Below are 27,164 nucleotides of genomic sequence, written 5' to 3'. Positions count from 1 at the left end.
CTCTAAGTCCTTTACAATACTGACCACATGGTGTATAATTACATGTATATAGCAACAATTTGACGCCGTTGTTTATGTTTATATATAAGTAGAGACACTGTCTGTAATAAATACCAACAACAGGGGTTCATAAATGGACACAGTCAAAAACACAAAAGCTGCTTTTACCTTCACACTCATGAAGGTGCTGAACTCGTCAGCAGTTACGATTTCAGAGCAAACTCATAGAGACGTGACGTACGACTTCTCTTCCGTCCAGTCCAGCGTCAAACTTAACTTATAATATGAAATGTCGTGCTAGCGTGTCATTTACTCCCATTGCAGGCGACATTCGCAACGTGTGTATTTGCCAAATATCCTCGACTGAATCACAAAGTACAAAAAAAGGAACACTGTTACAACCTGATAATGTCGCCCAACGCGCACACCTATCAGTGTATCGTGATAGTCATGTTTGTGTGACGGATGATCATTCGTTCAATAAGTGAATTCAAACGGTACAATAGCTTTGGCAGCAGATACAGCAGCTCATGTGCAGTAATAAGTACTACAGAGTACTATGATAGCAACATGGCACAGCTAATCTGAGATATGCGATTAATTCAGTAATTTGTGAATGGTTACTACGACTCATTGACGACACATCACGGTGTCTAGGGGACTGAAGGTGGCAAACCCCCCCGTAGATAATATATTATAATGGTGACACGTGTATTACAGTCGAACGCCAGGTAATTTGAATTGTTAAAGTTTCAAAAATGCACACACGAAAACCTGAATAAATGTTTCTATTTTTACTTACAATTTGTTTTTAAATTTCAACTCCACATATTAGATCCTGTTTGCTTCCCAAATTGCTTTCTGTATTTGTGACCTGTTTTTCTATTCATTTACAGACATTTCTTGAAGCTGTGTGCATAGCTCAGGTTGCGTTTTTGTGTTGAGGCTCACTACAAACAGTTCAAATGGAACCTGTACGTGCGCGCACAAACACACACGAATGTACGCACAAGATGCTTTTCCCATTATTTTTCATCATTGTCATCATCATCAGCATCATGTAAGACACATTCAAGCCAATCATCATCATCATCCGTCTATTTCTGCTCCACAGTTCGGAATCCCACAAGTGACAGCGACTCAGGTCTTCAGGCCCTCAACTTCTTAAATAAGCTGTTTTAGCCCTCAATGTAGTCTTACAGGCAGGAAGCAGAGCCTGCTGGCTATTTGTAACTTGTGTAGCTCTTGGAACAGTTAAGCCAGGGAATTTGATAGTTATGAGAATGTGAACAACAGACGGCAGGCACAAGGATGAATAAACAGCCATTCATTCCTGTCTGAAAGACTAAACTGAGGGCTAAACAAAGTCCTGTTAATCTTAATAAAAACTTGTGTTCAAGAATATTTCATGAATGCTAATATTTGGTAGCAGTGCATCAATAACGCATCTGAAGAAGCAGTAACGTGATATATTACTGCATGGATAGGAGTAACGTGATATATTACTGCATGGATAGGAGTGCTTGCCAGTAAACCAGGGTAACATCGCTCTGTAATGAAGAGGAATGACACGTGGCGGTATTTAGGACACACAACATTAGCTTCACACAAGTGTGGAGATGACAGCCATCCTTCTCTTCGTAACCTTCACTTGTAAATCAGTCACACCCTGAGGTTGGTTCGCAGCCATGTCTGCCCTCCCGTCATCATTATTGCTACCTAGAGACAACTAAAGACACACGACGACGCCCTGCTGAATCTTTCACCTGTGTCGGCATTAACTGCTGCTGGAGGTGTGATGGAGATTCCTGACAAACACCAATCACAGTGAGTTGAGCCTCAGATTCTTTCCTGCAAGTCTCTACACTGAAGACCTTTTGTATGCACGGTAACCAGAGTCATTTGAAAGTAGGTTCTAATTTACTGGGTCACAGGTCCAAACTAAAACAACCCTCCAACTGAGGTGACGCTTCCACGTCGTTACAATGCATTCATAGAGAGCAGAAGTCCTGCCGGTCTTTTATATTCTTTTCTTACTAATTAGCTCAGTTTTTGAAACCCTGCAGGAAAACATATTTTTCTGCTCATACCGTCTCTCTTGCAACATCGGTGTAAAGTATAAAAGGGGTTGCAGATGTTCACCCTTACAAACACGAGACCAGGTAAGATCAGATATGGGCACAAGAAACACAAGAGTGACTTTTCATACAAAGTACTCATGTACACACACACAGACACACACACATATTAAAAAAACACGTGTGCGTACACACACAGACACACAGACACACACACAAGTTGTAAACAAACACCCAGGTGATGGAGTCATGCTTTTGCAAAACACAAGGAAACTCACTGCTTGTCTCTTGAATTGATTAAATACTAGGTAACAGTAAATCCAAGTATAGGAAGTAGTTTTGTCCATTTAATTGACTCAAAACTGATTTCCCAACAGCATTTTACCATCTCCAACAGGACTTTAGCATCACCATCACACTGCCCTCTGTTTGTCTCTATCCATCACACATTTGTCACAGCTATCTAAAAAAAAATAGAGGTAAAATACAGTTGGGAGATAAATTCCAGCCTATTGATACGTTATTGATATATTACTGCTATAGAAACTCATGCACAAGTAGGTCAAGCATTCCAATTCTAGCTAAGCTAAGAATAAACATACAGACACTAATAGTAATAGTATACACTGATTAAAGTCTAAGTCAGAACGTGCAGGAAGAGCTGAGGAATGCTTAAAAGATAAACATGGACTCACTCGCCCCTTCCCAGAAGTTGAAACACGGAATGTTGCATTTTTCTATGTTAATCATGTCATTGTTATCATTGTCATTCAGCGGGGGGGGGGGGGGGGGGGGGGGGGCATATTGGTGTGTATCTGTTGGTATTCCTGGTGTGTTGGATGTATATGGACATTCCTTATCCTCCGTGTCAAGACCCTGATTGTGATGATGTTGGATCCATTTAACACAATTTGTTCACACTGTGAGCAAAACAAGTTTAAAATCACCTAAACTGTGAAATATGTAGACACTTGTCCATCACATTAGCATAATTTCAGAGGTTAAACTATCAAAATGCTTTGGCAAAGGCAAACTCTGCTGACTAGTAGGTCAGTAGGTGCTTATCATCAGTAAGAGGCAGTGATAAACCACCTCATGTTGTCCTCCAAATGTCACCTACCAAGGCTTGAAGAGTGTTTGCGGTGCAGCACACCACAGCTAAGTTCTCGTTAAACTTTAGACACAAGTATCACATTGTGGCTTGGATTTGAATCACTACTTCCTAAACTCTACATTTCTACACAGTACTTCAACCAGCAAGTGCATTTTGCATTTCAACTTTTCACAAAATAGATGTCTTGAGCTCACAAAAGATGCTTTTCCCCCTCTTGCATCAAATCTTTGTGACTGCAGAAATGAGAAAGTGACAGCTAAATATAATTAGCTTGAACTGAATGGGGACTAATGGCTAACAACAGCTACAGCAACAAAACAGCGGCAAAACTGCCCCCCAAAAAATTGTCTACTAACAACCTCTGAAGTGAGGCGGTGGCATGGCTCACAGGTAGAGTGGCTGTCTAGCAACTGAGGGGTCGCTGGTTCGATTCTCACTTCCCCCGGTGACCATGTCAAAGGTATCCTTGAGCAAGATACTGAGCCCCTAATTGCTCCTGATGGTCCAGCGACGGAACTGGCGACATGTCCAGGGTGAACCCCGCCTCTCACCCAATGTCAGCTGCGATAGGCTCCACCCCCCCGACCCTTAACAGACAAGTGGTATAGAAAATGGATGGATGGATGAACCATGGACGAGTGCATCACCTGGTATAATCCACATATTCTTCATCCAGCCATGTGCTCAGTAATTCTCAAACACAGCGCTACCACGGATGAGCATGAGCTGGTTTCCACGATGCACCAGCTGGTGGAGATTGGCGACACTGCTAATTAGCGCCAAACTGGAGGTGTTACAGTTTGTTTGTTTGAAGCTCAAATGAAAGCGTTTCTGGATTATTGAGCACACAGCTGGATAGAGAATATGTTGCTTATGCCTGATAATGCACTTTATGATGTTTTTGAGCTGTTTTGTTGTTAGCCATCAGTGACAATTAGCTTCAAGCTAAATACGTGTACATGACTAGCAAAGTAATGCAGGAGGGGCACAAATGTCTTTGTGAACTCAAGACACCTTTATGCAAGTACCTAAGAGGCAAAATAGTTTTCTGGGTGAAGTATTGCTTTAAATTATGTTACATCACGTTATTTACTCCTTTTTTCAGCTTATAACTGACAGAGGGTATCTGTAGCTTAAACAATGTTAGCTGGTAGACTGGAGTTTGTCAATTTCAGCCAAGTTCACACAACACAACTTGTCATCTTAAAATATTCATCTTTAAGTGGTTGTGGTTTATGCACTACATGGCTGAGCAGCAGCAGGATCTTGAATTAATCTTGCCTCCAAATTATGTTTTGTCATGAAAACATGCTCGACAAGCACTAATGAGGCGATACTGCACGCGAGGCAGGACCTTTAGTCCCAGGAATGGGTGTTCGTGTAGAATCAAAGAACAGATGACGGGGGGAAGAATGGATTGGAATGTTGCTGCAACAGGGTAGCAAGTTTCCAACAGTGTTAATTATTTGTAGACTGCATCCTCTTGCAACAACAACATTGGTCCCTGTTGCAAATACAAGCGAAGATACTTCTGTCCCTTGTTACAGGTGACCCCACCTACAGGTGTCCTCTTATGCTGTGTTGGCTAGTATCAACCAAAGCGCTCAGGTGCTGATCGGGGGGTCTGTGAGTATAAAGCCAAGCCTACAATCATGTAGTGTGAACTTGGCATTAATGAGCTGCTACTGGCCAAATCTGCTGAAATAAGTCCAATTCATCAAGCTTGTGGTTAATTTGAATTCCATGATACCTTCATTTCCCACTTCATATTATGCAGCTCCATGCACATCTCAAAAACCAACTAAACTTGAGCCAGGATTTGTTCTAAATGCCCTCTAATGACCTCGATATCTCAGCTTGGAGCTGCATTAGTGTGCTACCTGCAGTCAGGCCCTATTAAACTGCACACTGACTCTCAGCGGAGAACACGACATCAGCCAGGTTGCTGCAGTGTGAACAAGAAATGTGTGTTCAAAGCTTACGCTGTATGTTTGTACGGACTCTTCTCCTCGAGGGGCTTTGAGAACACCAACAATCCAAGGGTATTTGGAGACGGTATGTTTGCATGTGTAAGTTTTGATACTGGGGGGTGGGTGGATGATTACGTATGCGTGGGTGCACAAATGTCTGTGCGTGAGCTTAAATCAAGCCTGCTCATCGGCAGTGGCAGTGGCAGTGGCAGTGGCAGTGGCAGCAGTTCCTGGAAACTCTGGGTTGATAAAGGAGAATCCCTGGAACTCATCCTGGTCCAGGTTCTGAATCACTTCCTCATCGGGAGGGGTCAGCACCGGCGGGTGGCGTGTGAAAAAACGATCAAAGTTCTCTGCATCCCGTCCACACTGTTGAGGAGGGCAAGGAGGGATGGAGTAGAGGGGAGGGATGGAGTAAAGGTGAGGGACGGAGAAAAGGGGAGGGTGGGTGAGGGTTTACAGGAATGGATGGGGCGGGGCAGGGGAGGAGGAAGAGGGAAACAAAAGAAGGGGGATGGTGGGTTGAACCAGGGTGTGAGATGACATCACTTGAACATGGTTTCAAATATCAGAACAAATCCTTGGACATGCTTGGTTCAACTCTCTGGATAGTTCAACTGTCACTGAATAAATCCAGCATGTCTCCGGCTTTTCCAGATATTTGAAACATATTCAACTTTAATTTCAAACATAACAAGGTCACTGATGTTTCAAAGAACCTGTTGGAGTGCACTGCTGCTGCTGCTGAGGAACTCTCTGATAAAGCCCCAACATGAGTGAAGCAAATGGCCAAAGAACTAATTCAACTTGGATGTTCTGGATTGTTTTTCATCTCAACACTTATTGTGTGTCAAAGAACAATTTTAAATTGAATTATGTGGTGCGGCAGAGATGTGGTGCCCAAACATCACCTTCAGCACAATTAAGAAAGCATCACACCATCATCGTTTGGATGGTTTATTTCAAAACTAAAATGAGAATGATGATCTAGAAAGTAGAATTTACTCTCATATCTCCATTCAACTATTGCTGCAATATGGTTTGACTCGCTATCTTTTCAAAATCATGCGGCCCTAATCCATGATCACACGCGACGTGTCCTTCTGCATTCCTTTGTGTTGATAAATAGTAGCCCGGCTCTTTTCAGAAGCGCGACACAGCGGGCTTTCGAAACACTTCCCGAGACCCTCCTTGCCAACGTGGCATGTTACCGTGGTAACCTGTGCTAACTTCACACACTTGCTGTTCGCTTTCCTTGTCTTGTCAGTGCTGCTGCATCAGCATAAGCGTGCGGTGCTTGTGTACCTGTATACTTCCCTGGAAGGAGTATGAATCTCTCACACTAATAGTTACATTTCTAAATAGTGGTTAAGGGATGTTTCAGATAGGAAAAAAATCTCATATACTATTTCAGAGCACTAATAACACGTTGGAACGTCATGTAAGAAGTTTTCAGGTTTGAATGGGAACATGTATATTTCCGAGCAAGCAGAGATGACACTGGATTGTGAACATATTGTCTGGTTAATAGTTGTATTATAATTGCAACTCTTTCCTCTTTAGTTTAACACACCCTTGAGTGTAATATTGCTTAATTGTCATGGTTTTAAAATGAGATTTACTGTCTGCAAAGGTGACATCTACTCTGGATGACAGATGAAGATCAACCATCATAATCCAATTAAATTCTTCACTTCATTCACGGACTAAAGTCATCTCGATTTTCTAAGCTTAATTGACATTAGGCAGAATTACTTTTCTCTAGAAGTCATTTGAAAAAAATTAAAAAGTCATTTGACTCCACTTCATTTCCTCGTTTTGACCACTCGGACCCCAAAAAGAGCTTATACACCCGTGAGATGTGCGTCTGTCTAAGAACACAAAACAAGTTATTAACTTGAAAACTATATTTTCCCGACAGTCTGGCTCATGGGGACTCGAGCCAAGTTATTCCTTTTTTTTTTTTGCATCTTCATCACTGCACTGAGCTTTAATTAACAAAACAAGGCTTCAGTGTCCTCTGACAACATCACCCAGAGGAAAACTACAAACTCATTAAATCTCTGTAAGTCTGAAAACCAAATGAAATTAAGCCAGAGTGTTTATAGTTTGGGGAAATATGTGAAATGAGAAATACACCAGGGTCAAATAGCATTTGCAGCTAATTACTTGCATTTTAACCTGTTTGGGAAGCCAGATGGGAAGAATCTGCCACTTCGGTGCCACAATTTAGAAGTCAATAGAATTTGCAACAGTGGAGCTCCAAATGTGCCAGCTGATGCTCTGCACATCTCAAGGTTAAACTCTCTGATGTTTCTGGAGGATTCTAGATCCGTATTGTTAATTAGTTGCTGAAAGCAGTGCACTCCAGGACAGATTTGATTTGAGACTGAACCCCAGAGCATGCAAATAAAACAAGCAAAAGTGAAAAGACAGAGATTTGGACAAATAAACATGAGAGGATGAAAAGGACAGACGGGTTTATGCATGGAGGCGTCGAACAGATGAATGGATTGGAGCGAGGATAGACGGATGGATGGATGGGATCTTACAAGGATGAATAGATTAGACAATAAATAGAGTGCTGGATGGGCGGAGGGATGAAGGCACAGTAATAACTTAAATGACAGTCCAAGGTGTAGCGATGACCACACTTCATTTGTCAATCAATAAACCAGCCGGTCAGTCACATGGTTGTTCAATCAGTCAAGCTCTTCAGTGGTGTGTGGAACAACAGCCCACACGAGCCTGACACATTAGCCAGCAATATGGATCCTTCAAAAACAACAACGAAACAAGCAAATAAAGAGAGTCTCTGAGCCACAAACACACTCCTGCTCCCCAGACAAGGCTGATAGAGCAGCAGGGAAAATGACCAAAGCACATTCCTACATTTTTATGCAGGGAGAACACAATGGTCCCTCGAAGAAAAAATAAACAACTCTTTCTTTGTTCTCCTCAGTAGGAAATAAGATAGTAAGAGAGCGATAGGAAGTGACGGCGCAGACAGAGAGGTAGAGGACAAGAGATGCAAGGATCCAACAGAAAGAAGAGACGAGACGAGAGAGGAGAGATCAGAGCCCACGTGCTAGCAGTCGAATCAGACGACAGTAGAAACACACCTCTGCGGTGAGGCAGCCAGGTGCTAGTGGTGACCTCTAATACACACCCACACAAATATACACATATATGTCCACACAAACCCAAATGTGCACACAAGTATGAGTATACACTCCAAATTTCCTGCTTACAACTAACACCCCCCCCAAACACACACACACACACACACACACACACACACACACACACACACACACACACACACACTTGTGCAAAACCCCCAGTGGACCAAGTCAGCTGCATAAAATAGCTCAACTCTGAAAAACTCTTAAGCAGCAGTGTGGCCCAAGGCTGTGTGAGTATGTGTACATAGAATGGTGTGCGTGTGTGTGTTTGTGTGTGTCTTAGTGCAAGATGACATCATTGTGTCTCCCGTTATCATCAAACTATTTTTGTCACACTGAGAAAAAAAATAATTTGATGCAAAAAAAAAAGTCATGACATGAAAAGAGCTGCAGAGGCATTAAACAAGCTAACAGGCTGCTAGTCTACAGCTGAGTCTGTTTTAGCAGTTTTCCTTCATGATGGCCAAGACCAATACATTTCTCTTTATAGAGGAAGAATTTTTCTTTATATCATGCTGCTTTTTATAATTATTGAACTTTTTTTTTTTTTTTTACAAGTTATTTCCTTTAATATCTGTTTCTGTTCGCCCCTTCGAAGCTAAATGACTGCAGCTCTTGGGTCGTATCTCCTAGTAATGGCTCAGTATTTCAGGTACATCAGCAGATTCTGTAGCAGTTTCTAATCTCGCTCAGTTTCTGCAAAAAACAGCATAACTGAATTTTCACATTAATGTCCGACAGCTCATGGCTGACATTAGGTTATCTACAGTAGCAGTTAGAAATCTAAGCTAATGTTACACTCACTAGAGGCTCTTGAGTCATTCTAAACCAATTTCAGCAACCATCAGCTATGCCAGGCGACTACAAGTGTCAGTATTTCGAGGTTTCGGTGTAGCCAGCAGATATCCGGGCCAATATGTCCTTGTTCAGTCTGTTCACTCATTGTTTAGAATCTGTACAGGAACTTGAGATTTTGTGTGGACTTAAAAGATGATGAATTGTGTTCCAGTTTACACAGAGTTCCCAGTTTAAAACCACTACAACAGCTCTGTCAAATAGTCGGGCTACAGCCATTTCCAACCTTGCATTACGGCTAATAGATTCTATCTCTTTTTCACTTTGCACAGACTGGTTAGATGGAGGAGACCAGCTAAAACCTGACAGGCCAAAGCTGCTTTAACAGAAAAGGGAAACCAGAAGTTTCCTTTGTCACAACATTTTCTCCCTTGACTACAGATTCTGGATTTATATGCAGAACCTGTTACTAAAAATTACAGCTAAACCAACTTGTGGTGTTTGTATGGTGGCAATGTCAGTGTGAATAAAAAACAGGTACATGAGAATAATAGTTGGCTGCCACAGTCCTCGTGTCCAAAGAGCCCAAACTAACCTCAGCTATTCAGCCAGGGAGGGTTGAACGCTGTTGTGTTTGCGAAACTACAGCTGAGCGCTAATATTGTCGCTACGTCATCACCATTGATGTAAAATAGACTCATCGGTGGAATGCAATCAGTTATGATAGTTTATGAGCTCAGGTTATGAAAGACTAATTTTAGACTTTTCAATATTTTTTTTAAAGATGTGCAGAAACCTTGTTTAGGGTTACTGACACTTGTTTTGTACAGTTTGTCCTACTGCACTCAAATCCAACAAAGTTTAAGAGGATCATTTTTGAATTCATCAGTCAAAACTGAACCCTAAAGGACTCATCGGGAGTGTCTTTGTGTGTTTGTAGTCACTTTTATCAAGGTCATCGCCACATTCTGCGCTTTTCATCCATCACCACCATCAACTTTGCGTCATCTTTGCACCGTCGTCACCACCATCCTCAACATCTTAAACATCCTCACCATCATCATTTCCAGACTTACCGGTGTGTTTTGTCCCACACAGACGAGGGAACAGAGACAGAAACATCATGGCAGTGAGAACGAGTACAAGGACAGGAGAGGGTTAAGTGTGGAGAGACAGGAGAGCAAGATTCGCTGAGAATTTCTAAGCAGTGTCCTTACCAAAAATGTAACCACCAGGAAGGTAAAACACCTGATCGCTGCTGTTTTTATCACTGAATTCTACTTCCTTCTTTGGAGGTCAAGTCAGATTCAGCAGGATCAAACTTACAGCTCTGGGTTTGAAAGGTGGCTGCACCTCCTTGTTCTCCAGCTTCTCCCAGTCCATGTAGCGGAAGAAGCTGTGCTCCCTGATGTCTCTCTCCCCCTCAGGACCACAGCCGAGTCGTTTCGCTGGATGCTTTGTCATCAACTGGACGGACAGAGAAAACAGAGGGAATTATGTCCGTTCTTCCCTCTATCTATCGCTCCCTGTCTCATACTTCATCTCTCACACTGTCATTATTGTTTGCGGCATGTCCTTCTGTTTTACTCCCTCCTTCAATTCTGGCATAAAAACTCCCTTTTGCCAGAAGTTTCATTGATACCAAAGACATGAAGACCACTCTGGATGGGAACGCCAATGTCAGGTTTCATTACATTCGATCAATATTTCCCTCAGAACCAAAATGGTGGACAAACCAATTGATTGGCTGCACCTGAGTTCTTTAATGACACCCTTGTGGTAGTATGCCTCAGACAACAAGGCCAGGTGTAGTTTACATTTTTTGCAAGCTCAGGGTTTCTTCAGATCATCGTGATGCCACATTGAAGCTGACCTTTGACCTTTTGGAAATGAAACCTTAGAAATAACATTTGTAAGGAATTTTATCACACTTAGTAGCAAGGGAATTCTAGAGTTGAAGCAGAAATGGTTTTTTTTTTTTTGTGCAGTAAGAATGATCTTGACCTTTAACCACCTAAAGCCTTTCAGTTCATCCTCAGTTGAGTTTAGCGACATCTTTAAAAAAATTCCTTTAAGGTATTCCTTAAGAGGTATTGTGTTAATGACAACGGGACCTCCAACACATGGCTGGAACTGGCCTGGATGTACTGTATATAAAACAAAAATACAGCATAGAAGTTGTATGTCTGCAAATTACCTTGACCAAGAAAGTCCTGAAATTTTTATATGAAAAACAAAGCGTTTCCAGCTCATGTCTGTTGCCTGCATGGAGGCATGAAAAGCAAAAATGCTGACATATCGATGGTGCTGGAGGAGAAGTAATCATCAAAATCATGAGGACCAATCAGTAGGGAAACATGAAGGTCAGATCTCATTAGTTTATCAAAACGTTGTTAAAGCAGCCCCATTACGACTGCCCTTTGTTTCACCCTGAGATGGCTGCAGAATCATTCCAAGTAAGCAGTTCAGGCATCTGCTTCATTGACAATAACACACAATCCCCATTTATCTGCTTGGACATCATAGTGGTCATCTAACAGACGATCTCAATGAAGAGTGAGGTCTCATAACATTTACATACGCTGAGCTGTAGGCAGAATCTAAACTACAGGATGCCAGATGAGGCTTGAATCTATTTTCCCCTGAGAGTTTCTGCCCTTCTATCGTTCGTCTGTTCCCATAAAAGTCCCTAATATTACGTATTCATTTATTTCTTCATCCACTCCACTCTGTGCCATCTTAGATAAGCCACCAAGCCACCGCCTGCAGACACACACACGTAACTGTTGTTTTTCTTTTCTCTTTTAACACGTTCATGCTTCCCGGGGCATCATTAAGTACCATTTATGATGTCTGTCCACATAAAAGCTGAAGAAAGGCATGGAGGCGAGTGACGTCAGTGTGAGTGTTTGTGTGTAGGTGGGGCGTGCCTCCCTGGGGAGCAGCAGTCATAACTCATCACATTAGAACTAAAATAACATTTTCTACGGGTCAGTCAACTTTACACTGCCAGCACACGCCGATATGTAAACAGCCCATGTGTTCACGTGCACACCCAAATTAACAAGAATGCAAAACAGCTTGAGGTCATTTTGGTATTGGAATATTTTCCACAGAAGCAATGAACGTCCCTGACCTTTCTTGATCCTTTTTTTCCTGGACAGCCTCAGAGAGTCACTGCTCCCTTCACACATTGTTGAAATGTGCATGCACAACAGTTTCAAGGCAGGCCAGCGGGGAACCCTTAAATCCACACCTGTGTGGTGGCAGTCGATATTTTAAGAACCCTTCAGCAATGAGTCTAGCAATACATTTGATGACTATGTGGACAGACGCTTGTAGAAGAAGAGTGTTGGTGAATCTGCAGTCCTTTCTGCCGTGACTTTGTCTTTCTGTGGTCAGTGAGGGAGGAAGGGCAGCACACTCATTCCATCACAAAGCAGCCGGACTGAAACAGGTCAGTGGTTGAAGGGTATTCATGAGAAAATAGCTGGATTACTTGTTCTGGTCGCTCAGAATTGACAAGCTGCTCTTGACATCCGACAAAACTGGGCTCATGTTTCTAAATTCTCAGCTTCTACCAGATGGAACATTTCATCATATCTTTTGGACAATTAGCTATTGATTTTTGATACCTCAAAACTAAAAAAACAAACAAACAAAAAAATCCAAATGCGATTGCTCTTGAACTACTTGCACGTCCTTACCCATAACAGTTGTACTCATTCTTTCAGTGGCAGGTAATTACCAGTCAAATGACACAGAGAAAAAAAACAAAAGCTGATGGGCCTGTTTAGTAGTTAACTGTCCCCACCTATTAGCACCAAGTTGGACAACAGAGACAGCAGGTTTTGTGTGAATGCAGATAAGATGATGTAAAGAAGTTTTGGTTCACATTTTCAAATCCCACCACGATTGTGTTTACACTTGCCATGTAAAGTTTTCATTCTATTATCTGTTCATTCATTCTATTCAAATCAAACATGAAGGAGTTTGCAAATAAACACAAATGATGCAAATATGCTAAATTTGCAGCTGGACTGAGGCGTTTTTATGTCATTCGCATTTCTGTTGAAAATGTTCAACGACAGGGACTTTGTGTAATTATCACCAAATTCTGACGGTGTCAAGATTCTCCTGTCATCATTGACATCCTGGGGAACAACGAAGGAGAAGCTGATCATGGTGGTTGTGATTCACCTCTAAGTTGCAGTGTTTGTTGTTGTTGGTGTCGTTTTGGGATACCCACTGAGAGCACCCAGACCAGATGGGTTTAGTTACACCAGAGACCTCGGAGAAAACGGCAAGTTTCAAAATGATCTGCAGAAAGCTGTCTGCCGGTGGTGGGGGCCCGTGACGTGTTTGCTGAGACATCGGCTCTGAAAAGCTCTGAGTTTTCCAATAGGCTTTATCTTGATAACCAACCACAAATTTCAGGTTTAAACACTTGCAGTCGCACCCAAGAATCTTAAAATGTATGAAAACAATAGTAGTAGTAGTAGTACAGTAGTACAAGAATAGTCGTATTCCCCTTGTCTTTTCTGGAAAACAATCCTCACCGGTTTCTGTTCTCCAGGAGAGAATAAACACAATTGGTCAAACTCAACCAAGTAAAGTGAGGTGGAATTCTCTCCTGGACAATGTCCTTCTCTGTCTTTTGATGAAAAACATGAAGCTGTTAAAGAATTACAGGAGCAGTTCACTAACCACAATAAAGCTTCTGATCTGCAGGCTACAAATCCAGGCATGCACCTTGGGTGAGTAGAGTGTAAGATCAACAGGCAGACAACAACATGTTTTTTTGTTTAAATGTGTAAAAACACACTGTACATTTACAGAGTGAAACAATATGGAGCAAGTCAGGCATCATCAGGACCTGACCTGTCTCAGATGATGAGAGGTTTTTACGTCATCGGTCCTTTCATCCAGATCATATACATTTTAACCTAGAGGCATATGTGGTGTCTTGTTTCATGACACCTAAAGCACGTCTCTAGTGTGTGTGTGACTGTGTGAGTGTGCGTGCATGTGTGGGTGTGTGTGTGTGTTGGCGTGGTCTGTATGCTGTTAGGGCAAATTTGCACGAGTCTTGGCGGTAAGATCGTATCATGGGAAGTTGAAGACACCATGTACCTACAACACTGCAGCTCTCTGCAATATAACAGCAGTATGTTTTGTGTGCTTGTTTTTGAGTGTGTGTGTGTGTGTGATTGTGTGTGTGTGTGGCCCATTGCTGGCCATGAAATATGGATGCTGGCTTTGGTGGAAGCAGGGCAGTGGAAATGTCTCCGATCACTCCGTTTCTACGCGTACACAAAACACACAAACATGCATGCATACACACACGCACACGCGCACACACACACACACACACACACACACACACACACACTACAGACGTGCTTTAGTGCTTTCATGTATCATTTCCTTCCAAAAAAAATTAAAAGACACTGATAACATTGTTTACAGGTTTCTAATGTTTGTTTCTTATAACATATTTTTCTTCAGCTTCAGTGAGGTGGTTCATCTCCATCATATTCACTGCGGAAAAGGGAACTTTACATGATTACTTTTTTTTGCTCTTTCAAAATGGAAATATCATGTAGTGCATGAAAATGAAGGCTTCATGTAGCCTTCACATGTATGCGCATACACACACACACACACACACACACACACACACACACACACACACACACACACACATATATATATATTGTACACATTCACTGAGTTAACCTGGGCAGTGCTGGCAGGGCGCAGTGGGAGCTGTGGGGGTGGACGCAGGCGAGCTTTCATGCTTCACTGAAGATCCACTACAACCTAGTAATCATCACTAATACATAACATGGCCTGTGTGTGTGTGTGTGTCTCAGAGAGTGAACATGTTTGTCATCGATTTGCTTTTAATGTATTGGGATGGCATGTGTGTCCTTGATTTATTCTTGGTGTATTTCGATGTATCCACATGTGTCGAAATGTTTTTAAAGAACAATTTTCCTTGTAGTCCAGTTCACACTCTCTCACACACCTTCAAAAATTGTGTTTTAAGGCTATGATTAGCATGCACCCTTGTCAAGACAAATATCTTACATTCAAACACAGAATAAAAACAGTTTGGGTGATTTATGTGAAAATTTTTCTTATATTTTCTGCATACATCAAATGATACACACTGAATGTCAATGAAATAGCTTGAGAGAGATGACCTGCTCAGTGTAAATCAACTGAATGTGTACAAAATCATACCATACATTTTCCAGTGTGTGTGTATCTGTGTGTGTGTGAGAGAGATAGTGCGTGTAGTTTGTCATGGTCAGTGAAGCATAGAGGTAGAAGATGAGACAGAGAGGTGGTGCTTTGATAGAGAGGGCCCACTCTGTTTTCAGTCTATTATAATCATCAACACACACACACACACACACACACACACACACACACACAGACACACACACACACAGGAAGCAGCATTTGATACTGGCTAGTCTATTATAAAAGAGGAGTTTCCACAGCCAGCTGCACAGACTTGGGCTATTACAGCAGTGCAGTATGTGTGTTTTTGTGTGTGTGTGTGTGTATGTGTGTGTTTGTGTTTGAGTGAGTGACAGAGGGAAGAGAAAGAGGAAAAATGTGTGTGCATGTGTGCTGTGTGTGTAAGAGAGATAGAGGGGATGAAAAAAGTGAAACAGCGACTTAACAATGAACACTGCAGGGAGAGAAGGACAAGAGAGAGAGAGGGAGGGAGTGGGAGAGTGAGAGAGAGAGGGAGAGAGAGGGAAAGGGAGAGATGGAAGCAGGACAGATAGCGAGCAAACAATGTTGTTCCACTCCAAATAAATGTTCCCGCATAATGGTTTTAATTATGCAGATAATTTTGATGTCGCCTCTCTGCCTCCTGCTCGTCCTCCTCCCTCATCTCGCCTCCTGTCCTCCAACAGATTTAATATCCTCCCACTTCTCTCCTCTACATAGAGAACTTGTGGTGTTGAGACTCACCCCTTTACAGATAGCCACAGCCTCCTTGGACATGGACTTGGGATAGGAGACGTGGTGCTCCATGATGGACTGAAATAACTCATCCTCATCCTCACCGTCAAAAGGAGGCTGGAGGAGAGGAGAGGAGAGATTTAAATTGAATAATTAAATCTTTTTTTTTTTATATCCAAACTCGTCAGGCCTTCCAAATCTACTACATTCACACCAAATGATTTGGAAATATCTACTCTTAACAATTATTAATGCCACCAGGGGAAAAACTCATTAAGGGATGTAATTTAATAGCTAACCTTCCATTACTCAATGTCAAATTTTAAAGGCTACGATCATGAGCATTTGTTGTTTTTTTCACCATCAGACATGAATATTAATACTGTTGAATGCAGTTTGACTTGCACATATATTGACGTCTTAAGTAATTCTTCCCTAGGTTTAATAATCGTAATTTATTAGAGGACAAATCTAAACGTGCGCGCACGCACGCACGCACGCACACACACACATCAGCTGACCTGCCCAGCCAGCATTTCATAGAGCAATACTCCAAAGGCCCACCAGTCCACAGACTTTCCATAAGGCTGGTAGGCTATGATCTAAAACATGAAAGAAAAAAAATGGAGGATTGAAAAATTTGTCATACTAGTGTGTTGGTCAAGCGTCTCATCCATCAACACACTCTACCTCAGGCGCGATGTAGTCTGGCGTTCCACAGAAGGTCTTGGTGGTGACCCCATCACTCATATTTTCTTTACACATGCCAAAGTCTGCGATCTTGATGTGTCCCTCACAGTCCAGCATCACGTTATCCAGCTTCAGATCTCTAAAGGAGGGGGGAAAAAAAACACCATTCAGGGGGGAAAAAAAACCCACCATTCACTGCTTTCAAGAAATACTTAGTGGGTCAATTATCAGAAAATCAATATTTGTGATAAATGTTACAGAGCTTCAATTGCAAAAAGCAGGCGTGTGCTTCCATGTCCTCGACTCCCTTGTGCAATAAGATGATGCTGCTTGTACTCCTCTGCTTTTAATTATTACGTTTCAGACCTGAATCTGCTCTGCTCTTTCAGAAATATAGCTTTTGAATTTGCATAAATTTGTAAAAAATTTACATGAAAATATGTTGAGAATGGAGGTGGCACGGTGGTGCAGTGGTCAGCACTGTGGCCTCACAGCAAGAAGGTTCTGGGTTCCAGTCCTGGCTCCAGCACAGGATCTTTCTGTGTGAGTCTGCATGTTCTCCCTGTTCCTGTGTGGGTTCTCTCTGGTACTCCAGCTTCCTCCCACAGTCCAAAGACATCAAGAGAGGACGAGGCTGATTGATACTCTAAATTGACTGTAGGTGTGACTGTGAGTGTGAATGGTTGTCTGTCTCTCTGTGTTGGTCCTGTGATGGACTGGTGACCTGTCCAGGGTGAACCCCACCTCTCACCTGAAGGCTGCTGGGATAGGCTCCAGCCCCCCTGTGACCCTTAACAGGATAAGTGGAAGAAAAATGTTGATGTGCACAGGGAAGGATTGAGTTACAAAAGTTGACTAAAAGTACAAAATCTGGGGGAAAGACACATTTTAGGCTAAACTGAAGTGTTTCTTCTCCCTTAAACTCAATGTGTTCAATAATTTTCTGAATAAACAGAATTTTAATGGCCAAGGCGCTCTTCTTCAATATTGAAAAACCTTTAATACATGTGTTTAATCTGTTCAACCCATATATTAAAGGCTTTTTCATATTAAAGAAGTTTGCCTTGGTCCTCCATTTTCATGTCCGACTTTCTCTCAAAACAGCACATCATCAAACTAAAGACATTGTTTGAAGTCAATCTGAGATTTCAGACATGTGGACCTCCTCCTGACAGTCTTTTTACCTTTGCTGCATTTAAGTTTGATCCTGACTTGACAGTGTTTAATATTTGAAGGTCAGGGTCAAAACTGGTCAAAGAAATAACTGATGTGCATTAAAGTGGCTACCTTAGATCGTACAATCACTGGACTCTGACAGTAAAACGCTGCTAATTAACTGATACAAGATTTGATGTGGACTGAATGTGGGCAGTTTCTGTGGAGACTGAAATTCTGCACTTAGAAAGAAATCATCTTGTCTTCTCTTCCCTATTTTTTTCCTTCTAAATAACTGAATGTGATACAATGTAATTTTAGGGTGTCTATCATCAACTGGTCAGGGACCCCACCTGCTAATTAGCTATGCATGCTAAAGCTACACCTTTTGCTTTTACAATAAATTTAAAAGAGACTGACCACGACACTATAAACTAAACGTCCATCCATTTTCTTCACCCTGGACAGGTCACCAGTCCATCACAGGGCCAACACATAGACAGACAACCATTCACACTCACAGTCACACCTACGGTCTATTAAAGCCCCTTTCACACCGCACCAAAAACACGGGTCAACACGGGACACTGGTCGACTCTGCATTTCGACCCGTGTCCACCGACGGGTGTTTCGCAGCGCAGCGCAGCTCGGCTGACCTGCAGTGTGAAAAAAGTCTCAGGTTTCACGCGACCTTCCTGTCGCATCCTAATTTTGTCACTGTGCTGCCTGTCAGGCTTCGCTGTAGCTTCTTCGGCTCCGTTCCAGACGAGCCAAAGACTCCATCCTCCTTCGCTGCATTAGCGCTCAGACAATCGCAATCTGCGCCGAGTTTGTATGCTTTGCAAAAGAGGCAACATTGCAATGCACACAACGACAACGCTGACGTTTGACTCGACGACGTCCATGTTGTCGTTTATTTACCTCTCAGTGTTCAGGTGCACGTTTACGTGTAATGATGACGTCAGCGCGATGACGTACGAGCGAAAAACACAGGCACGCAACCTCACAGCGGGAGTTCAGACCCGGGTCTTCTGGAAGCTTGAAGGTGCCCTAAAGCCAAAGACCCGCGTTGACACACGTTTTCCAGTGTAAAAAGGGTATAAGAGTATCAATCAGCCTCATCCCCTTTTGATGTCTTTGGACTGTGGGAGGAAGCTGGAGTACCAGAGAGAACCCACACAGGAACAGGGAGAACATGGAGACTCACACAGAAAGATCAGGCACTTGAGCTGGGGCTTGAATCTGTAACCTTCTTGCTGTGAGGCCACAGTGTTGACCACTGCACCACCGTGCTGCCCTAAACTAAACTTGAGTAAACTAAACTATACTGGACTAGACTAGACTAGACTCGATTAGACTGGACTGAACTAAGCTAAAAACAACAAAACTGCACTGAATAAGGCTCAATTGAACTGGACTAGACCAGAGTCGACTAGACCAGACTACTGTAGACTAAAATGGACTATGGACAAGACTAGATTTCGATTAACTAGACTAGACTAAACTGGATCTGTACCAGACTGAACTAGAATAGGCTTGACCAAACTAAACTGGACTAATCCACACTAGACAAATGAGGCTTAGCTGAAATGCACTTGACTAAAATAAACTAAACTGGACGGTACTCCTCAACTAAACTCAGAGCAATAACTGATATTTACAAAACAGTAAAATTTGGTTAAAATTCGTGGAGCAATGAGGTGGAACTCCGACAGCTGAGGAAGTGAAAGAGGATTCACAGCCGCATTACAGGCAGTTTACATGGGTTTGATTCAAATAACATGTAACAGACGTGTGTGACACTCTAACAGTGGACACTGTTAGTCTTGACATTGTGGTGGATGTGTTACCTGTAGATGATGCCCTTTTGATGTAGGAAGAACAGACCAATGGCTATCTCTGCAGCGTAGAATCTACACACAAACACAAACAACAGACGTAATTAGAAACAGGCTGAAGGAAAGGACAGGGTGTGTGTGTGTGAGTGTGTACAGGCATTAAAGGTCAGCGCTGTCTCTTCAAGGCCAGAGAGCAGCTGATAAGATCAACAGGAGGAGTCTGGACACACTGACCACGCAGTCAACCCCATTTGAGTCGGTGTAGTTTGTCATGCCGTGCACAATCAATGTCTCCCTGCAAAGTGCACGTCAGGAGGAATTTTGAACGCGTGCAAAGAAGAATGTGCGGAGCCTGTACACAGCTGCAGTAATGATGATGAGAAGGGCGTCACTGCAACATAAAGCTAGCATGTTTGTCTGATTCTTTCGGTGCAATTAGTTCAGTGGTCACCAACCTTTTCCAACACAAGATCACCTCTGATTCTTCCGGACACCTGAAACTATGGCTAAATTTGGCACTACATGTTCAAATAAACGTCGGAGAAATTGTGATCCACACATCGGCAATCAGACCCACACATTTTGGTCATTCCCAAACTAAAGATATTCTGGGAGGAAGTGTTTGAAACACTCAAAGAAGCGTTGGGTAGAAATACTACAATGGACCCAGTAGCGGCTCTGCTGGCTCCATTACCAAGAGACATCAAAGGAAGAGCCAAATATATATCTCCTACAAATATTACTAACACCAGCAGTCAAATGCATTACAATTAAGCGGCTGAAGCCGGACCCCCCGACACACACTATATGGATTGAGAGAATAAAGGAAATATATCTGATAGAGAAAATAACTTACTCTCCAAGACTGCAAATGCTATGATGCTAAGAGCATACCAAAGCATCAAGGAATGCCTGTATAGATTTAGAATTCAATCTGTATTATTAATAATTCTATGATAAATTTAATACAATCTTCTTATTCATTATTTTTATTATTTTTCTTTTTTCCGTTTTCATTCTTAATATTTCTATTTATTTGTCTGTATTTCTGCCGTTATTTAGTCCTAAATGTCATTAATATTACCTTGTGTTGTAAATGTATCCTGCGAAACAGTAGATGTGATGAATATGACTCTGTATGTGTGATTATATATGTAACTGAAATAAAAATTAAGTTAAAAAAAAGCTCACCTATGATGCCAAAAAAAATTTGTTGGTACATAATATACACATTTCAACGGCTATAATAAAAGTCACATGTGTATACTGATACACGCTTCTATATGTATAAGATGTTTAAAAATACTTGAAAATGCTAAAGGACTCATTTTACATATCAGGCATGACTACTGATCCTGCAATACAATAAAAGCCACCATAGTTTAGATGTAACTTACTGTAACACCATGTCAAACTGTACTGTGTGTGTGTGTGTGTGTGTGTGTGTGTGTGTGGTCTCTGCTGCTGCTCACAGAGAATCCGAGTGTTGTGAATGTTATGGAACCAGCTTAAATCGTAATTCATTTTCGGACAGACTGGAAGAGTCATTTTGGTCAGAGTAAGAAACCGTACCTGTCTCTGAAGTACACGAGACGCCAACACAATGAGGAAGCTGCAGGTGTTATCACAGATAGATCTGAATATCCTGACTATAACTGTCTGATACGTATATTTAACAGAACACATCAATGCCCTCAGAAAAGTGTTGCCCTTCAGCAGTCGGAACCTTCTACCAGAGAGAAGAGACTCTAATTCCCAATAAAGCAGACTAAGGGCAAACTCCAGCACAGCTCTCACTTCCTCGACAGCCCGCTTGTCAAATATGTCAGCACGTTGGTTCAGCTTGACACCGCTGATCTAGCCTTAATGATGTTCTACAGGTCTGGAGGTGTTCTATCGTACGTTGGAAACTCTGAGGAGCTCCTAGATTACTTTCATTTCTTTGAAGATCCTCAGAGCAGCAACGTTCACCGGGGCGAACAAAATAGTTCACTGGCGGGCTTTCCTGGGGTTGTTCATCCATCACGAGGCCAGTCGAGCTGCTGACGTCTCATTCAGAATGATTCAGACAAGCAAGCTTTACAAACATGTGAAACACATATTGTATGTATGTCAAGGAGTGAGGGTTTTTTTAAGACGGCGACAAAGTATCGTAGTTGGATTTATCGTGTGTGCTTTTTGCTTTTTCATGTTCAGGGCCACAGCCTCACGTGTGACTTCCTGTAACCACTAGGTGGTGCTATGGCAATTGCTGCATTCGATTTACCACTAAACTTTGTGGTTGGAACTGGGAGTGATGACACACCTGAGGTGACCGCATCCCAACAGAAGATTGTTTACGTCTCAGCAGTTAGCAGCAGCGGTTGATATCTGTGCGGTGTTCCGCACATATAAATATAATAGCAAAACATTTACAGATCAAATGAGAACAGCAACGACTGACTCGGCGCGACCAAGGTAGACCTAAAAGTGCTAAAAAAACCCTGTTTATTTTGATCATTATTTTGATGGATGTTTTTTGCTGGCGGGCAACAATGTGGACATTAGGTCTATGGTCAGAATGCTTCTGCCTCAGTGGTGTTACTATTATTTCATTCGATGTCTGAGAGAGAAGCTGATCGTACCTGCTGTTGAGATCATGTCTTCAATTTTCGATGAAATGAATCCCCAGAATTGCAATGTATTCCAACAGTTATCACACAGGTGCCCTGCACATGGCAGTTGGGTTCATAGTGAAGTGGAAACACAGTTTTTTCAGTGAGTGAGAGAGAGAGAGAGAGAGAGAGAGAGAGAGAGAGAGAGAGAGAGAGAGAGAGAGAGAGAGAGAGAGAGAGAGAGAGAGAGAGAGAGAGAGAGAGAGAGAGAGAGAGAGAGAGAGTGTATGTGTGGTTGTGTGAGTGTGTGTCTACTCACACAGCATGAGGCTCTTTGAACTTGCCGACCTGTTGAATCTGATACATGAGATCGCCTCCGTTGATGTACTCCATGACGAAATACAAACGGTCCTACAGAGAGATAGAAATCAGGACATAAAGGGAGAGAAAGGTCACAAAACGATGGGTCAAACCTGAGAACATTTTAAGAATAATATGGAGAAAATGACATTGGAAAGTGGAGGGATAAATGAAAGATATAGGAAGAGGACAGTGACAAAGAGGAGATTGTCTTGTGTGTCCAATCACTCTTCAACTGAAGCAATATGGCGACATCAATTTAAGAGACAATTCGACTCCATTATCTCTAGAAATTGCCAATAAGGTACAGTATGTGAGGGAGTGTGGAGGGATTTGGTATGTGGCGCCTGTGTTTGTGCTTCATATATATGTGTGTGTGTGTGTGTGCGCGCGCGTGTGTGTGTGATGCATTTACAGCATGTGTGTGTATACTTATAATTGCCAGTGTGTGTTGGCACTGCCTAAGTCCCATATGTACTAAGGCAGTCCTCTGGTCAGAGTATTAGTGCTGCGGAGGATTAACACACTCACTTCTTGTGTGTTTTGTGCGTGTGTAGGTCAAGTCAAGTTGATTTTTGAGCCTTTAACTCCAACTTCAAGTGCATTTGCAACACATTATGTTCAGTAATTAATGAAAACGTGTTTGTTTAGCATGTAAATGACATACACAGAGAGTTAAGTACAGAGCAAGCGTGCTATATTTATTCCTCTGTTGACTCATCTTTAGTGCAGTATGGATTATACGTCAGAAGATGAGCATGAATCAAATATGAATCCTCCTTGTGTATTCCAACTGTGAGCTGCCAGGGTGGCTGCATCTAAGACCGCCGTGCTTACCAGCACTGCCGCTGTGCCCTTCGGCAGGACGCTGCACTGTGCGTCACGTCTTATAGAACATAAAGTGAAAGTGAGGGTTGTTAGTCTTCACAACAACACAGCAAAAGTTTCTCCACCAACATAAATCAGAATTCTCATCCTGCTTCATTTTGACAGAAATGATGATTCAAATTTATAATGTCATGTCATTGTAATTTTATGGTTTTTTAAATAACTGCACTCTGGATACACAGAGCAAACACACAGATAAAGCATTTATAGGATATGGAAAGAAAGACGACCAGTTTCCAATTGGATTTTCAGTTCTGGATGACGATTTCCTTTGTCTTCAGTCTACTTCCTGTTTAATTTTGATAAGAAATTCCCCCATGTGTTAGTTTGCTCTTTTACTTTGTTTTTTTGTTGATGTTTCTTTTTTACATTTTCTCTCCCTGTCCTAATGAGTTCCACTTGTCTTCAGTTAACGGGGATGCATTTATAAAAGTATGCAGCTTCCTGAATATTCCATAACTCAGCTACACTGAGATGCAAAGCATTGTTTTATTTGTAGGAAGAAATATGAACCTATTTATGGAGGTATTATTGTACCTTTATTATTTGCAAATGCGCATCTCATTCCGTATGTGTGTAATCAGATCTGTGTGACCGTGTTTGTTATTTGTGTGTGCATATCTCAATTTGTTTGTGTGTAATCAGATTTGTGTGTACAGGTTTTTTTTTCCCCACACACAAATCTGAATACGGACACAGATTTTATTTTACACATTCCTATGTGTCCGTATTCAGATTTGTGTGTGTGTGTAAAAAAAAATCTGCGTGTCCATATTTGGATTTGTGTGTATGTGTAAAAAATAAATGTGTGAGTCTGTATTTAGATTTGTGCAAATGAACCATGTTTTATCCAAAGTTGATCATGTTCCAACTGTTGGCCATCAGAAAATAAATCCTAATGCTCAAGCGCCTCTCATGCTGCTGCAGTTTAACATAACGCAGAAATGTGGTCTCCGAACGCAGGAAACCTTCATCCCTGGTCTTCTCAGATGCTGGGGCAAAAACAAGGCTCTTGATTTTAGCTCATGGCATTTTTTTTTTTTTAGTATGCAACTGCTGGGAAAGCAGGGGCCACCTACCATGGTCTGAAAGGTAGAATGCAGCTGTGTTAGGAAAGGGGGCTTTCCAGACAATGCTAAGACCCTCTTTTCCACCATGGTGCACTCCACATCATCATCCTGGATCACAACATCCTTCTTCAGGATCTTGATTGCGTACAGGTCCTCTGTCCCTTTACGCTCTGCCAGCATCACCTAGAGAGAAATCAATATTCCAGGTCTTTATGACTCCGTCTCACTTTTATGCAACCGTTATATTTGAAGAGAAAGGCACAGAGAGGACAGCCACCATTTTGCACAACTTATCAAAAGAATCAAAAGTTATCCGAAGAATTTTGATCCTGCCAAAATTGCGGAAGCTCTGAAAGGAAAACCTATTATTAACTTGTTCAAATGCAATGGAATTTGGGTTGTGGAATGGGTCACCCATGACAGAAACCAAAAATATCACATTACAACAAGTAGGTGGCGCTACAGGCAAGGTTTAGTTGTTTGTGATACCAAAATGAGTCTCCACGCAAAATCTGGCAGAAGGTCCGACTTGCATCATGTCCACTTGATCAAAGGTTATACTGGTTGTCAAATGAAAGCCAGTCGTTGACGAGTCTCGCAGAAAGAGCAGGATTAGATCATTTATTGCTTGTGTTAAACTTTCTCCTGCTGGCTTTTCTTTGCCCTTCACAAACATCATGGAGTAGAAAAAACAAGAGTCAGGGGAAGAAAAGGGGATTATTACAGGTGGGTGGGTGGAGATAAAGGTAGAAGAAGGGATTGAAAATTAGCGAGGTGAAGGAGGAGAAGAAGGACTGAAGGAATGACAGAGAAAGAGACAGGCAGCAAAAAAAAAGACAAAAGATGCCACAAATGCAGTTTAAATGTCTTGTAGACAAGGTCATGCTGCTAACAGTCGTTCAGAGGAGCAAATGTTTCAGTTGTCATCCTCTATCTGGTCTCCTGTTTCTCCCCTCCTCTCCTCTCTCTCTCCTCTCCCCTCCCCCCTTCTCTCATCAGATTCCTGCAGAATTCAGAGGCTGCAAGCTAAAAGTGGGTCAGTTCTCAGTTCACAGGTCATGAGAGCTGAAGAAGGGCGAGGACGTTTTACATCCCAGGTGGAAACCCTGATTGCTAACTCCCAAGTTACAGTAGCGCTCCAAAATAAAAGAAAAGGAAAAAAAATGCATGTGATCAATTTATGCAGATCATTTATGAACATGTTAGACGACATCAGCTGCTCTCGCCTCCATGATGTCACAGTAAAGTCAGACCAGGAAGACGGAACAGGAGCCTCCAACTGGAGGCCAGTCATCGCCATTTCTCTCCCTAGTCTGAGAAGAAACTATTCTGCTAAAGCTTTCTCTAACTACTCAAAGACTAATACATCCATGTGTGTGTGTTTCATCTCAAACCAAAGCAGTGGAATGGAAAGAAGCACATGGAACTTTCTATTGACATGGAGCTTTAGTAGTTCCTACAGGGCTAATTGAGATGGTGGACCTCAACAAAGAGTCTTGAATTAAATGTATATTTAAACATTTTATTACATTTCTTTTGTCCATTTGCATAAAAGAAAAAAAAAACATAAAAGGTGCAAATCTTTTTTAGCTGCTCACTTGCAACCCAAATAATACCAGTAAAGCTGCAGTAGATCTAGATATTCTCAGGGGCCGAAGAGAAAAATTAAATAATTTTTTTCTACTACAACTTAATGCAGCCTAGTTTGACACGGTGCTGGATTTTGACGCGTATCAAAGGCAAACCCCCATAAATTAAGAGCTGTTCTTAAACCATTCAACCATTTTCTTGTGTACGTTTTGAAAGATTTGGAAAGGAAGGGGACATTGGTAGAGTAGTAGCTGCTGTTGTAATTAGTATTTTGTACTTTTTCACTGAACACCTGATTTGGTCTTGTGTAATTTCCACAGAATGAGATATAACTATACATGATGTGGTATTTTTAAGTATAATAAAAACAACAACAGCAGCAACAACAACAATGAAACCAGCATAATCTGGAGCCAAACTGAACACAAAGAGAGAACATGTGACATCACGGGTGTTTTTTTCATTTGTGTTACTGAGAGCTGCACCTACGAGTAAGCGCTGCCAAACCTGCACAGCACCCGGCCCGGTGTATAGTCGCACAGTCCTAAAAACACAGCTAGATTGCAGTTATTAGTTCACAGTCCCTTAAAAAAGAGGAGACACATTACAAGTGCCTCAGGAAGCATCTTAATGTGCCAATAGGAGTCAGACTCATCCAGCTTGCCAGACTGTTGATCCAGCCTGCTGGCCTCGAGTATGACATGTATTCTAGAAGAACATCAGCTTCATCATATAACCCCCCCCCCTCCATTTATCTCTCTGAGTTGAATGATATGAGTGACCTTACACCCACTTCAAATTCTCCCCCCTGTGAGAGGAGAAAGTTAGTAGCTTAGCTGTTTATGTCTTA

At 42.0% G+C, this 27,164-nt stretch overlaps 1 protein-coding gene across 4 annotated transcripts in view; it reads right to left on the bottom strand.

Annotated features, from left to right (window-relative positions):
• prkcbb (protein kinase C, beta b) overlaps window positions 1-27,164 on the bottom strand; it is a 100,556-nt gene that overhangs the window by 8,959 nt on the left and 64,433 nt on the right. For 3 of the 4 annotated variants that reach the window (XM_086185994.1, XM_086185997.1, XM_086185996.1), the window contains 8 exons: window positions 24,734-24,907; window positions 22,726-22,817; window positions 19,825-19,887; window positions 16,820-16,958; window positions 16,651-16,731; window positions 16,139-16,246; window positions 10,469-10,609; window positions 2,874-5,531 (listed from right to left, as the gene is read on the bottom strand). In XM_086185994.1, coding sequence (XP_086042120.1) covers window positions 5,337-5,531; window positions 10,469-10,609; window positions 16,139-16,246; window positions 16,651-16,731; window positions 16,820-16,958; window positions 19,825-19,887; window positions 22,726-22,817; window positions 24,734-24,907 — 993 coding nt within the window. In that variant the 3' untranslated portion in view covers window positions 2,874-5,336. Of the gene's footprint in view, window positions 1-2,873; window positions 5,532-10,468; window positions 10,610-16,138; window positions 16,247-16,650; window positions 16,732-16,819; window positions 16,959-19,824; window positions 19,888-22,725; window positions 22,818-24,733; window positions 24,908-27,164 lie in introns of those variants that run through there. The other variant, XM_086185995.1, reaches the window with a different exon arrangement.

Source organism: Aulostomus chinensis, chromosome 18 (assembly GCF_037954235.1).
Source record: "Aulostomus chinensis isolate RoL2024-O1b breed Wild chromosome 18, RoL_Achi_v1.0, whole genome shotgun sequence".
In the NCBI taxonomy this organism is placed as follows: Eukaryota; Metazoa; Chordata; class Actinopteri; order Syngnathiformes; family Aulostomidae; genus Aulostomus; species Aulostomus chinensis.
This window is presented reverse-complemented; position numbering and strand designations above follow the sequence as displayed.